This window comes from Hylaeus anthracinus, unplaced genomic scaffold (genome assembly GCF_026225885.1).
Source record: "Hylaeus anthracinus isolate JK02 unplaced genomic scaffold, UHH_iyHylAnth1.0_haploid 12002, whole genome shotgun sequence".
Lineage (NCBI taxonomy): Eukaryota > Metazoa > Arthropoda > Insecta > Hymenoptera > Colletidae > Hylaeus > Hylaeus anthracinus.
This window is the reverse complement of record NW_026534349.1, coordinates 5,994,988-6,008,636: the sequence shown is the minus strand read 5'-3', so window position 1 is coordinate 6,008,636 and position 13,649 is coordinate 5,994,988. Positions and strand designations below refer to the sequence as shown.

General features: G+C 35.3%; 3 protein-coding genes across 4 annotated transcripts in view; 2 read left to right on the top strand and 1 right to left on the bottom strand.

The window, feature by feature from the left end:
* The first annotated feature begins 81 nt into the window (after positions 1-81).
* LOC128891775 (exosome complex component RRP40) lies at positions 82-1,526 on the top strand. The gene is made up of 2 exons (XM_054151557.1): positions 82-622; positions 707-1,526. The coding sequence occupies exons 1-2, from the start codon at positions 327-329 to the stop codon at positions 1,245-1,247; spliced, it is 837 nt and encodes a 278-aa protein (XP_054007532.1). The 5' UTR covers positions 82-326; the 3' UTR covers positions 1,248-1,526.
* A 558-nt stretch (positions 1,527-2,084) lies between these two features.
* LOC128891773 (contactin-2) lies at positions 2,085-9,623 on the bottom strand. Of its 2 annotated transcripts, XM_054151554.1 has the most exons (7): positions 9,481-9,623; positions 8,978-9,273; positions 8,105-8,395; positions 7,847-8,037; positions 7,645-7,774; positions 7,392-7,532; positions 6,137-6,305 (listed from the first exon to the last, which is right to left on the bottom strand). In XM_054151554.1, the coding sequence occupies exons 2-7, from the start codon at positions 9,018-9,020 to the stop codon at positions 6,283-6,285; spliced, it is 819 nt and encodes a 272-aa protein (XP_054007529.1). In that variant the 5' UTR covers positions 9,021-9,273; positions 9,481-9,623; the 3' UTR covers positions 6,137-6,282. The 2 variants fall into 2 exon arrangements, with proteins under 2 accessions (XP_054007528.1, XP_054007529.1); XM_054151553.1 differs by lacking the exon at positions 9,481-9,623 and having other exon boundaries at positions 2,085-6,310; positions 8,978-9,120.
* The window catches only part of LOC128891758 (protein retinal degeneration B), a 32,581-nt gene continuing 28,548 nt past the window's right edge, over positions 9,617-13,649 (top strand). The window contains exon 1 of the mRNA XM_054151515.1: positions 9,617-9,757. The gene's annotated coding sequence lies outside the window, so the exon portion shown is untranslated. The remainder of the gene's footprint in view (positions 9,758-13,649) is intronic.

Below are 13,649 nucleotides of genomic sequence, written 5' to 3'. Positions count from 1 at the left end.
GATAATTATTACTGCAATAAATAAATATTCATATAAATAGGTTACCTTAAATTTGGCACTGTTATCTTATATTTAATCGCCAACTGGGTTTAATTAAAATTTGAGAAATGAGCATATGCGATTGAGACTGCATCAATTAATGAAAATTGTACAGCGCAATCGTGTTTAGTTTTCAAATAGACGCGCGAGAAGCTAGCTGACAATCAATTACATTCAATTTATCACGACGAAACGCACGTGGTGGCATAATGTAACCAAAGAAAGCTATGTTTGCAATATGTACATGTATAATAATTCAATTATGAAATGATAAATGTTTTTGACTGATGCTGTGGATACGCATTGTGAAACGTATCGATGAATGCTATGTATTTGTAAACAATAATAAATTTATTCAACTCGAGAAAGAAATTATTTATCCTTTGAAAAAAATGGAAGTCAACTTGGGAGATGTAATAATGCCTGGAGATACTGTGAAGGATATCACAGAGATTAAGAAGAAAGAAACAATCATTCTGGGACCCGGACTTCGTCGCGAAACTGATACAGTTTTTGCGTTTAAAGCAGGTGTACTGAAGAAAAGAGATCCAGCTGTATACTATGTTGATAGTTATCAGAAGCGGTACCTAAATTTCATCTAAAAATGTACTTTTTACCAATACCTATATCCAGCAGCATTTAAATAATAAATATTTATAATTTGTAGATACGTACCAAGTCGTGGAGAAAATGTAGTTGGTATAGTGATACAGAAAGGTAGCGATATTTTTAAAGTAGATATAGGGGCTAGTGAGCCAGCATCTCTTTCGTATCTTGCATTTGAAGGGGCTACTAAAAAGAACCGTCCTGATATACAAGTTGGTGACCTTGTGTTTGCAAAGCTTTTAGTTGCAAGCAAAGACATGGAACCGGAACTTGTGTGCGTAGATTCGCATGGTAAAGAAAAGAATTTAGGTGCTTTGAGTTCCGATGGTATGCTCTTTACCTGTTCTCTGAGCCTCATTAGAAAAATATTGAATCCTACTTCTCCATTGTTTAAAAAATTGGCACACAGTCAGGCATTTGAGGTAGCAGCTGGAATGAATGGTAGAGTATGGGTGAAAGCAAGGACTATCCATGAAACTATAGCAGTGGCAAATGCTATTTTAAGTGCAGAGTATGCAGCACCTGGTGAAATAGAAAAGTTATGTTCAGACATTGAAAAATTGTTACTTTTGACACAATCAGGGAACATGGATGAATTGTAATTAAGACAAACAGCCATCTGTTACGAATGATTATTTATTATACCAATATTTTAATGAGTTTTATAAATAAATCTGTATGATTTCTTATATGAAATATGATGATTATAGCGACAACCATTCTGACAACCATTGTGATAAAAATGTAGAATTAGAACTACATGTAGTACATACAGTATTGTTAAGTATGCTGGTCATGTTCACTGCTATGATAGTCAATAAAAATACAAATGTTGTTACAATTAATCAACTTCTATTAAAATAAATACATTCGAATTTTCATACTACTTGTATTTCTCATTCTGATTGAAATTTAACCATAAACATTATGAGTAAATAATGACGAAAAATTAGAATAAACGTGTAAAAGTATCGTTATGAAATTAATATTATAATGCACTTTTTCCTAAAGATTTTGTAAAAGACTGAAGACTATCGCTATCTAGGTATATATAAACTGATTTGCGCTGCATTTTCTGATATGTTACTAGTGTTTTTTGAACTGTAATGCAAAAGCTATACTCTAATGATAGTATCAGTTACTCAAGCACAACCTTGACTTTCTTTATATTTTGCCCCACGAAAATATTTAAACAACTTTCAGATCAAGCATATTACAATTTCATATTTCGTTCCTTCTTAATACAGGATTTGTACGTAATGGAATGTGCATTGTTTACAGTTTATAAAAAAAAAACTACGAATATGTCGGTATTAGAGAAACAGTTTTCTAAGTGCTACGCCATGTATGACTATGGAATGAATTCGTACAATAGTTAAAAACTAAGGTTACACTGATTTAGCGTGAACAATTCTATGTGTACGTGGTATATCATTAAATTTTAAATAACAATAATGCGACACAGTATATTTGGCATAAATAAAGTAAATTAATATAATCAATTAGGTGCATGTTTAACAATTTATACAAAATATAGAAGCAAAACAATAATACGTAATAATATATACAAATTTCATTTCTTATCTATCTTTGTGTTTTTGTTTGTTTGTTTATGAAACAACCAATAAATTTACTTAATTAAAGGAATCACCGAAAACGCTTTGGGTGAAATAGATAATACGCAATATCGTAACCTAACGCGGAACTAATACGAAGATTAATACTTATTTCGTATAACATTATTTCTGGAATTATCATTATAAATCTCTTTTTACCATCACTTAATGTAAGGATATAAAATTAATGTTATTCTTCTAATAGACAATGACATGACAGACGTGTAGTTTTTACAAAAAGTAAAGAATTTAGAAACATGTTAGTATTTACAATTGCTTCTGTTTGTAAATACATGATATATAAAAATCTTATCTGTGAAACTGAGAAGAGCTGAAGCTTTTTGTAAAAACCACATTGAGTTTTATTTCCTTCTCTGGTATGTCATAGGCAGGCAATATGTATGTTAGGGACGATTCTTGGTGCTACCGGCAACCATTATACTATTCTATGGTATCGTGCTTTACTTAGTATATATTTCACATGAGTGTGCTATATGAAGTAAATATATTAATGCAATGCCTTTAACTACAGATGTATAATGGTAAATGCTATGCACACATTGTGTTTAATAGCTTTTGTATTTAAAAGATGTATAAACATAGATGAGAAACAAAGTCAAGTAATAGGAAGCATTAGATTAAAAAAAAAAAATCGCATACGATAATTTGACAGATTATAAATTTTCTGTGTGATTTATGTAACTTGTGATATAAACATAAAATATCTGCCATTATCACTGTAGATATAGATTTTAGTTTATATAATCTTCATCTACCTCATAAAAATATATCTATGTTACACTGTTATAGCATCAGAACAACTTTTTGGTATAGAAAGATGAAAAACGGTCTATTGCAAAATTAAATTTAGTGATGTGTTTTTCTTTTTTTTAGTTTCAATATTAGTATTGCAGTCAATTTGGAATATCCAATTAAGAAAAGAGGTACATCGTGTGATATTAAAAAATACTATCTATTATATTAAAAAACAAATCGTGATCGTCATCTTACTATTAACTCTTGCCATTAATGATATTACTTTACTGATTGTATTCCTAACATGATAAAAGTCATTTTATGAATATCCTATATTGCATAGGTAGATATGCAGATCTGCTACTGTATGCAATGGCAGAATTCTAAACACAGAAGGCTAAGCTTTATTGTTACTTCTTGTAGCAGCTGATAGTTATAAGAATAATTTTTCATTATATATACCGAGTTACGTTTATACTTTTTTTTTTCTTCATCAGGCGTCACCATGTTAATGCCACTAAATGCAAAACCTATGCCTTCACCAGATAGCTTTGATAGAGACAGTTAAACATTTAATTTATAGTACACCTATTGTTATACATGTCAGCAGAAACAGGTGATTATATTCTTAGTTGAGTATGCATGAAATGCGAGGAATCGTGTCGCAAAGTATTATAACCTATTGTTACTGAACTTGTTAAACCAATAATAATCTCTTTAGAAATTAAAGATTGCAATTGTCATATGTGTAGTATTAATCTTTGAAAATATATCACTGATTAAAATGTAAGAATTCTTTTAAACGAAAAATGTAGAACACGACTCTTTTAAAAGAAAAGGGGAACATGATATTCTACATGAAATATTCTTAATGAGAAAATCTACTAGATCACTCTTCAAGCTCGATATTATAACACAAAGGTACCTATATGAATATGTAGATAAATATTATCATTGCGTTCCAGCATAATTATTATTTATATAAAAAATTGTCTTTGCTTATAGCTAAAATATTATGATGCTTCGGCTATATAAATATTTATATCATTATCATTATTATTATTATCATATTATTAATTTTCATTAGCGTGTAAATATATATATACCATTCACAACACAGAGTGCATAGTACGAAGCCGAACTGCATCTGTTCACCCCTATAAGATTATGCAGAAGGGAGGAACAGATCATAAAGCTTCAATGTAACAACGCACAACCAATTTTTATACAACCTGCGTGCACCAAATTGCTTTTTGTCAGTTTCTCATATTGACAAAAGCAAAACTTTAACTTACATAATTGTATTAAGTAGAATCATTAAGGTATTATGTTTCTGACATGAGCTTTACTAATAACAGGTGAAAGACTAATACAGACGAGACTCAATTTCCACAACCATTTCCATATCCATCACTTAGAGTGCTTTAACAGAAATTACTCTAAAAAAATAATAATAATACGTATTCTGATTTTTCTCTTAAGAAAAAAAGCATTCAAAATATTCAGTCAACGATAAAATAAATTTTTTTCTTACTAAGTTTCAATACTAAGCACTCGTTACTATAACTTTTATGATAATGAATTTTATGCAATGACAAACTCTGATATGGTACTATTTGTAAATTGTGGAAAATAATTGTATATTTGTTTGTACAGGAAGAACTCTTATCAAAATCATCAACCTTATTCATTGACTACGTTAATTTTTTTATGTAATTTGTGTAGGATGATAACATGTTTTATTACGTATGAATACTTGGAAAAAGACTTGTTTCAATGATTGATTATCAAACATGATTCTATCAAAGATGATATCCAAAATATTTTAACTTATCCTATCTTTGCTCTATGTTTACTGCTAACCTCAATGGAGTGATTCTAAACGAACTGCATGGTGTCCAGGAGTAGTTATTACTTGCTGAATATCATGAAGACTAATGAATTTTTAATTTTCCTAACGTCATGTACTGAAACTTATCATTTATGCAATTGTGCTATTTCGTATTTCGTAAGATTTCGTCGTGATGAAATTTGATTTTACAGCTTATTATTCAATAGCAATATTGCATTTGTTATTAAAGTGGTGCAAAAGCTTGTTGAAGCATTAAACATTATTTGAATGATCACATGCAAAGTTAAAAGTATATAGGGAATATAATATCGCTATAAATAACGTTAACATAGTAGAATTATCTTTACAATTAGAGTACTATGGTCTTTACATTGTACACTCTCTGATTCGCAGGATTTTACCAGAAAGAACATGCGGTGCATCAAGTTTAGTAACATTAAATTCTTTGGAAAAAAATTATCAAAATATCCTCTAAAAACAAGCGCATTCTTATAATAATAAATAAAAAAACAATAACCTTTGTAAAGACACAAAAAAGGAACTTTTTTACCAACGACTTCTGCACACCTTAAAACGGCAGTAAGCAAGCCTTTATCGTACCTCACGTCTAAAGAAATCTGTTTAACCGGATGATCTGTATTGCTGACAAAAATCTTACTCTCTGCGTGATATTGTCCATTTAAATTTCGTTCGTGTTTGGTGGTAATGATTAAAAATAACTGCGTACAAAACACGATACATTCATGCAGAATGTAAGATGGAAGTTCTGCCACTAATATTAATGTCATGAGTTTAGTTTCCCAAAAAATGTCAGTTTTCGTTCTTAGAATTACAGTCTTACTAAGAATATTTTTTTTCGGCTTACAGGAGTTCTTTACTTTAAGCTCGATTACTGAGCAATGGCATATTAAATTATAGCGATAGAACATCCTGGTAAACTTCCTCAAAAATATGCTACTCCATTTCACAAAACCTACCAGAGTCTTACATATGCTTTGAACACTTTACATTGTATTGTAAGTGAAAAATTTGCTTGCTTAGGACACTCAGAGCGAATGATGTCAGTTTCTCAATTTCTTGATTATAAATGTAAACAAGTTTCAGTTATCGCGATGTCCGTTGTTGCTTGTATCGTTTATCTGACTCTAAGTGCTTGCCAACGCTTTACGGATTCGAGGCCTTTTGTAATCCCAGTTACTTACGTTTAAGGTGACACATATATTGTGCTCAAGCCACTTGTTAATAAAAAAAGCCACAAAAACCTAAGTATTTAGTCGCTAAAGTCGCCTAGGTTGCACAACGCTGTTATTGTTCAAACGTGTGGTGGTTTGGTTGTTGAAATTTTCATCTTGCGGAATGTGTTCTGTTCTTTCGTCGAAAAATCCTGGATTCAGAATGATGTTGGGAACAAGTTCAATCACTTCCTGTTCCTCCAGCTGCGCTGCAATTCGGGAACGGAGATTAATTTTCATTGGTCTAGGCCACGAGTTATATTAGCTTCTACCCTCTCCCTTTTACAAGTGTTTTGCTGGGTTATGTGCATATCTTACATATATACGAATTAATAATATATGTATTAGTAATTAAATTTCCCGAGTTAAAAATAAAATTAATTTTGTACAATAAACGTGATCGATATAGATCAAGTAAGAAAGTTACGAATAAACGCGTTGCCTACCCAGCAAATGTATGTGCCACCTTTGACTTAAATTTTTACAGTCAAAGATTCACTAACAGCACATACTGTTATCTAGGCCATAATGCTCTATCACTATGACAATACTCTCTATTCATTGCACTAATCATTCTGCATAACAAATTTTATACAAACCACCAAAGCTTAGTATTAATTAGAAACATAACGTATCTTACAAAATTAGTAAAATAGAGTAATGAAGTTCCTTGTAAGTAGACAGATAGTAAGTTTGGTGGTTGATGAAGTCCATTCATTAGTTTCAGGTTTCATTCCTATAAGGAGTGTAAAAGGTGCTACTGACAGGCAGACTGTATAGAAAAAGTAAAAATATGTTATAGATTATTTTAGTGCCTTATGTTGTAAAGTGTTTAGTGCAGAAGTTAAGAAAGTGTTATTGTTAAACTGTTATTGTAAGACAATTCATTAAATGCTAGTAAATATTTAAAGTTAAGTACTAGAAAATTTGTTAAACGCTAAAAAATTTGCAGAGCGCTTGCAGTAGGGAAATATCAGTGGAAGATAATTGGCACTGTATTAGAATAGCACTAAATTGATTAAAGGGAGAATGGCTGATGTAAAGAAAGCTAGAGATCAGGGCCATAGATAAGTTAAGTGGTTAGTGATGCTATCGTTTCTGCTGCAGATCTTCTCCATTAGATAAGTACATCGTGAATTTACATTCACCTTTTCAGTTAAATGATATAGTATTATTCTATGTCGATTTAATTGCGTGGACGAAAGTGACTTTTATCAGCAGAAATAAATAGCATGAAAGAGAAAGAGTAGAAGCAAAAGCTCTTAGATAAAGTTACCAGGAAATGCTTACAGGGTACTTTGCACTCACGATAGAGGAGGTAACAAGTACCTATACCAAGAATCATAAGTGTACCCATAACTATGCCTACCGCTGCCACCCAGACGCGAGTGTCAAAATTTTCTACACCTGCTAAGAGATGTCTGGCAAGTTCTGAAATAATTATCAATTATAAATAATAAGCTACGGTATAATTTTATACAAATATTAAATTATTTACATCCAGCGTCATATTCCATACTGTAACTATGCTCAAATTGTGTACCTAGTTCTTCGATACTGTGATGCGTGTGACCCTCGACCTCGACAACTTCTCCTCTTCCCAGCTGATTCGTTGCCCACACTCGGAAAGAGTACGTCGTGTTTGGCACCAAGTGATACACATCAATTTGCCTCTATAAACCCACAAGTTTAAGTAGTAATTGTCAATAACACAGGATTTACAGGCTCAGAAAAAAATGATTTACAGAATTTGGAGGAATGTGCGTTGGAACAATAGGCTTCCAGTCTTCTGGTTCTTCACCCACATTCGGTTTAAGACGATATTCGGCAGTGAAATCTATGATAGGATAACCACCTGTGCCAGCTACTTCCCAAAGAATGTTTGCCAATATTGTAGATGGTTTTACCCATACATTGTGTAAGGCAGGAGGAGGAGCTGAAAATACATCGCGATTATATTAACATGTAAATTATATTAATAGTACAGTTAAAAGTCTACTTACTTCTAACTTGTACGTTAATTCTAGTCTTGACAGCATCATGATCGTCATCCAAGGTGCATGTGTAATTCCCAGCATCATCTGTGCTAACATTGATAAGTTCCAAAGCTCCATTAGGCTCAACCTTTAGTCGTTCAATTTGTCCATCTTCGCGTCCCTCCCTTATCCACATCACTCCAACAGATTGTCCTGACTGTGGTAGTGCATCTTCCTCTGCACAAGCTAAAGTCAAGTTCTGACCAATATCTATAGCGACAGAACGTACTGGCACCAAAGTCACTACTTCCTGCCATGCTGAGGATCATAAAATATTATTTAATTAACATATTTCAATATATTTGAATATTTTTTTAGGCTTACTAGATACTACAATTAAATAATAATAACAGCATCAATAACTCTACCCGCCAATTGATTACTTTAATTAAAAAAAAAGAAAAGAGAAACATCAAAATATTAGACTCATCCGAACAGCGGATACGCTCATCGTCGCTCGTTGCTTTCGATTCGTGTTTATATATCGTACAATTTTACAAAAGCAGATGTTTACGTCTCTTCACAAATAATTATATTATACGTACAGTTCGCGGGTACAGTTATAAAATCGTATAATAAATCAGAAATTGTCGCGACGTCCCGCTGATCAATGGACTTGGCGAAGCGCAAAGATAAAGATCGTTCGAAAGTCGGAACGGACGCGTGGAAAAACAAGATACTCTGTTAAATTTGCATAACTCGACCCTGAATCGTAACGATCGCGCACTTAGCCCGATTTGCACGATGCACGTATACAAGCGCACAAAGAGACCGAACCATACAGTGTCACATTGATCGGCAGGTGCACTTACGCTCGACCGAATCTCTCGTCGTTCTTACCTGCCAGAAAGAGTATCAGCGTGATAATTCTATGCCGAACCATTCTGCCATATTAAACCGTCACGCCGGGATGCACGCGGAAACGTGTTAAGGACTTCTTTTCGGTCGCATCTTTCGATCGATGTATCTATTTTTCCACCCTTATTTTTTTTTTTTTGAACGACGTTTCAGTACGCGGGAGCTGTCAAACTCATCACGCTTCGCGGAACACCGCCCGTCCGGCGCTCTTTGGATTTTATTGAGTTGCCGTTGCCGCGCTCTACCGGCGACGCTTGGAACCTTATCCGAAAACAGGGCTGCAACCGTAAAAGAAACGAAAGTAACAGCTGTTATCGCGTTATGCGTATCAAGAGAAACGTTTCGATACGAAAATTCGTTCCGTCGATCCGTGACAGCGCGGTTCGAAATCTCGACGATTCTCGATCGATAATCGGTGACGTTCGACGTATTTGAAATCGTTGATTATCACGAGCAATCGGAAATGTTTAGAAATTACTAGTTACCTCGTTAAATTGGATCACTGCACACGCGGGAACAAGTGCATCGATACTCGTATCGTAGAACTGGTTGAATCTGCTTTACTGATTGAGGAAGAGCTGCTCCATATTTTTTCTCTATCTCTGTCGGGATTAACCAGACAAAAACGATGGACACCTCGCAATGAGATAATCGCGGTAGTTGCGTATGATTGCTTGCGTTTGTGTGCGTGTATACGTGAACGCTGTTATACAAGTGAAATCGAGGAAACAAGAGGACTGGTTGAATCCTGTCGTTGAATCGGTATGTATGTGCATGAATTCAGCACGCGACACAGCCGTAACCATGATCGATCTGGTTTTTCAAAGAATTTAACAATCAAACCTATCGCCAACTACGTACTTCCGGTTATACGAAAACGGGAATTGTTGGCTAGATACGAATTATCTGTTTCCATGCATCCGAGGATCCTGATTGTATGCAACAATCAGAAATAGACGGTGCTTTGTTAGCCCACGGAACAATTGTGCGTTATTGTTGGACGTTACCGACGAAATTTTGTTATACAGGGTGTCCCAAAAATGTTGTAACACATTGAAAGGGGTGGTTCGGGAGGTGATTTAAAGCAACTTTTCCCTTAGCGAAAATGTTGTCCGAGGCTTTGTTAAGGAGATATTAATGGAAAACACTAACCAATCAGAGCGCGAGAATGCCGGTGGAGCGGCCGCGGTAGCGTATGAGCGCAGCCGACTAGCGCGTAGCTTACGCTCCACCGGCATTCTCGCGCTCTGATTGGTCAGTGTTTTCCGTTAATATCTCCTCAACGAAGCCTCGGACAACATTTTCGCTAAGGAAAAAGTTGTTTCAAATCACCTCCCGAACCACTCCTTTCAATGTGTTACAACATTTTTGGGACACCCTGTACAGCAGGGTGCAACAAATCATTCATGAATTGGAGACATAGCTTTGTTCCTAAACAGTTTATCGAGGTTAGAAAATGTTTGATTTTTCTGTTCGAGTATCATTTGATTAGTTCGCTTGTTCCCTGCGTCTTTAAAGGTACGTAATTAGAATGAATCGTCGCCATAATGTTTACGTTCGTAAGCGTCTTGAGACCAGTTCAAACAACACCGTACCTTTTCGAAAAAAACTATCGCTATTCATTGTTCTTATCATTTGTCTATCTGTAGATCTATTCTTATCGTACTATTGTTACTATCGAGCGACAGCAATTTGTATGAGATAGAATTATCCTTGATAACGCTATCGAGTATGAGAACATTTCTAGAATGTTTTTTTTTAACAGGAAGAAGATCTGGACGCTTGATATGAGATATCATTTTCAAGGTTGACGGGATAGACAATCTAATTTCTACTTAGAAGACATGAAAATAAATATCTATCGAAAACTGTCACGACGAATTAGCGTTATGCGTCACGCAAACGAACGGAAATTGAATTGTTTATTATCGTTACATCGGATCATCGTTTAGAGGGGTTAGAAAACCCCGCTGCGCCGTTGACGTTCAACTGACGTTCTCCATCTTTGTCTATGTGACGTAACTGGTGACGTCAACCAATCGGAGGATCGATCGAATTCAAATGTGCCTAACCACGGATCTTTGACATCGTTACTTTAGAAATATCAGGCGTAGTCGATACCTAATCAATTTCTACGCCTACCAATTGCCAAGTACACTTGTAATCTGTTAGAAGAACATCGATAAGCAACTTTTTTTTAGGTTGAGGATGGAAGGTTGATACACTAACGACGAGTAAACATTTCTATTAGGTCGAGTCATAAGTAACTTCCGTTCTTTTAACAGACGTTTATTTTGCTCTCTTTAAATAACAATATTATATTAATTTATTATGTATTCGCCACTATTATCTATAACCTTCTCCCATCTTACTGGGAGTTTATCAATTCCATCCTTGTTAAATGTGGTTGGTTTGGACTGGAAGAAGTTTTCTGGTGAAAAAAGAAAACAGTTTAACGTAACGCGTATCACACAAAACAGTTGACAAAAGACTAACAGAAGCCTCGTCCATGTAGTGAAAACAAAAACTTGTTGTCATGGTAACTCATAGTGGGTATATACGAACAATGAGATTCTATTTAGCCGCATCGGAAGTTACTTATGACTCGACCTAATACTTAACTAGAATTATACATGTACGTGCGAATGTAATGGTAGAGAATTAATTTCTGCGCTTAATACTATTTTCAATAACGTATCATTTGACGGCTATTTAATTTGCAAATTACGATCAAGCGCGTCCAGGCACACGTCCTTTCTGCCTTTGTTTTGCCACGACCCTGTCTATCACTATTTTTGCTAACCATGAGAATGTCATTATCGCGCGATAATTTGATCGGTTTTTATCGTTAGCGGTGCTCTCGTTAAACCTGCCGGGGTACGTCGTACAAGAATAGCCTATACAATGGACCTCAATGTCAGCGTAATGCACTTCGCTGATAATGAACTGTAAATGGTGGCAATGCGAAGTAGTTGCACGGTATAGATCGCGTAATCAGGGCAATATAAATCCTCTTATAGAATGGGTACCCGCGATGTCGATATCGGAAAGTTCGATGAACCCTTATGGCTTTTAGTCCCCGAAAAACCCCAGTCTTCTAAAAATAATTCATCGATATTCTCTTCCTTTTTTCCATCTCGTTCAGGATGGCGCGGTTAATTAACCCTAGAGTGACTTCTATCGAGTTCAACTTCTGGGGTTACGACCCCCTCTACGATTTAAATTTCATCGGGACTGCGGCACGCGAGTCCGTAATATTTGTTTGTTAAAAATATTGTTCCGTTAGCTTACTATCAGGTAGACTGGAAACTAATATCGTTTCTTTTGTATTAAATTCAAAACAAGTATTTAATATATTTCTATTTTTACTTAATCGTCCTCGTTATCAACAGCCTTTTGCTATCTAGTGCGCCAATTTTGAATGGCAGATCGGTAAAAATCAATGAGCCGACGAGTGATAAACAAGTATTTAAAATTGCAAAAACGACATTACTTTCCAGTCCACCCAATATACAACAAAAATATTACTGCGTTTACTTGGAAATATTAGTTTACCGAAATTTCTAATGCTTCGTCCTTTTATTCATTTTTTTATAATTATTCTAACGTCCCGGATTGGAACTTTACGTTATCGCGCTACTTTCTGCCGCATCGCAAACCGAAACGCTCCAATTTCCAAGAGTCGAAATGCTCCTAAGCGAGATACGCTTCCTCTATCCGCTCGCGTGTTACGGATGTAAGGGCCGATAAACAGGGTTCGCTCGTGGATGACATTTCGATACCTGGAAACCTGGCGTCAACGTGTGCACATGCAATTTGCGGCGGCGGTAGAGCTGGCCGCGTTAATTAAGTCCTCCGAGAATCGGTCTTGCGCGTGCTACGTATGTCGGGATTAAACTGTTGTTTTGTGGTTAAACGCCGGGAACGTTTTTACATTTGCTTGTTGGACTAATTCGTATTATTTCTTTATGATAAAGTAGCCCGCGTTTGGAATTCGTTCGAATTCAGAGATTGTTGGAGAAAAATGAGGAACAGAAGTCCCGTTAAGGAACGACAGTCGACTATGAATATAAAACCGGTTGCACGGGTGATTGACGAATAGGACGTATTGTTTGTCTGTCAGTTTTTGATGTATTAAGGCATTCGCGACAGATGACCCCTCCCTTTTTTTTTTTTTAATAGAAAATATTGCATGGAACTCTTTTGAGAATCGAGTTGAGTTGAGAATTTTCGTAACGACATGGAACGAGAAAACCCGTTTATTCGTTTCAAGAACGACACTGTACACCAACGCGGGAAACTCGTTAGAAAATTATTTCTCCCTCGCAATGCTATTCTTCGCCGTGCACCGGCAGACGTGGAAAAAATATTTTATTTATAGTTGCCGAGTTCGTTTCAGCACCTGCCCGCAGCGTAGGTCGATAAAAGTTACAGGGTTTCTCGTAAAATAAATATTTATGAAGATTGTATCGCCGCGCGTTTCCACCGTCGTCACGTTCTTAATTCGATGTTTAGATATGGATGTAGCACGCGTTATCCTAGAGGTCGCGTACTATGTCTCTTAGTTTTCCTTCATTCTACATCTTTCTCCACTCTCTTATTACTCTTATCGTATATCGTTCTAGAGATATTTTGAGCGTCAGTAACGGATCGT

Bases quoted from the DNA above. Each gene is read 5' to 3' on its own strand.
- LOC128891775 (XM_054151557.1), top strand. From the start codon at position 327: ATGCTGTGGATACGCATTGTGAAACGTATCGATGAATGCTATGTATTT. The intron at 623-706 runs GTACCTAAATTT...TATAATTTGTAG, and splicing joins GTTGATAGTTATCAGAAGCG to ATACGTACCAAGTCGTGGAG.
- LOC128891773 (XM_054151553.1), bottom strand. From the start codon at position 9,020: ATGGTTCGGCATAGAATTATCACGCTGATACTCTTTCTGGCAG. The intron at 8,038-8,104 runs GTAAGTAGACTT...ATGTATTTTCAG, and splicing joins AATTAACGTACAAGTTAGAA to CTCCTCCTCCTGCCTTACAC. The intron at 7,533-7,644 runs GTACACAATTTG...TAATTATTTCAG, and splicing joins TCACAGTATCGAAGAACTAG to AACTTGCCAGACATCTCTTA.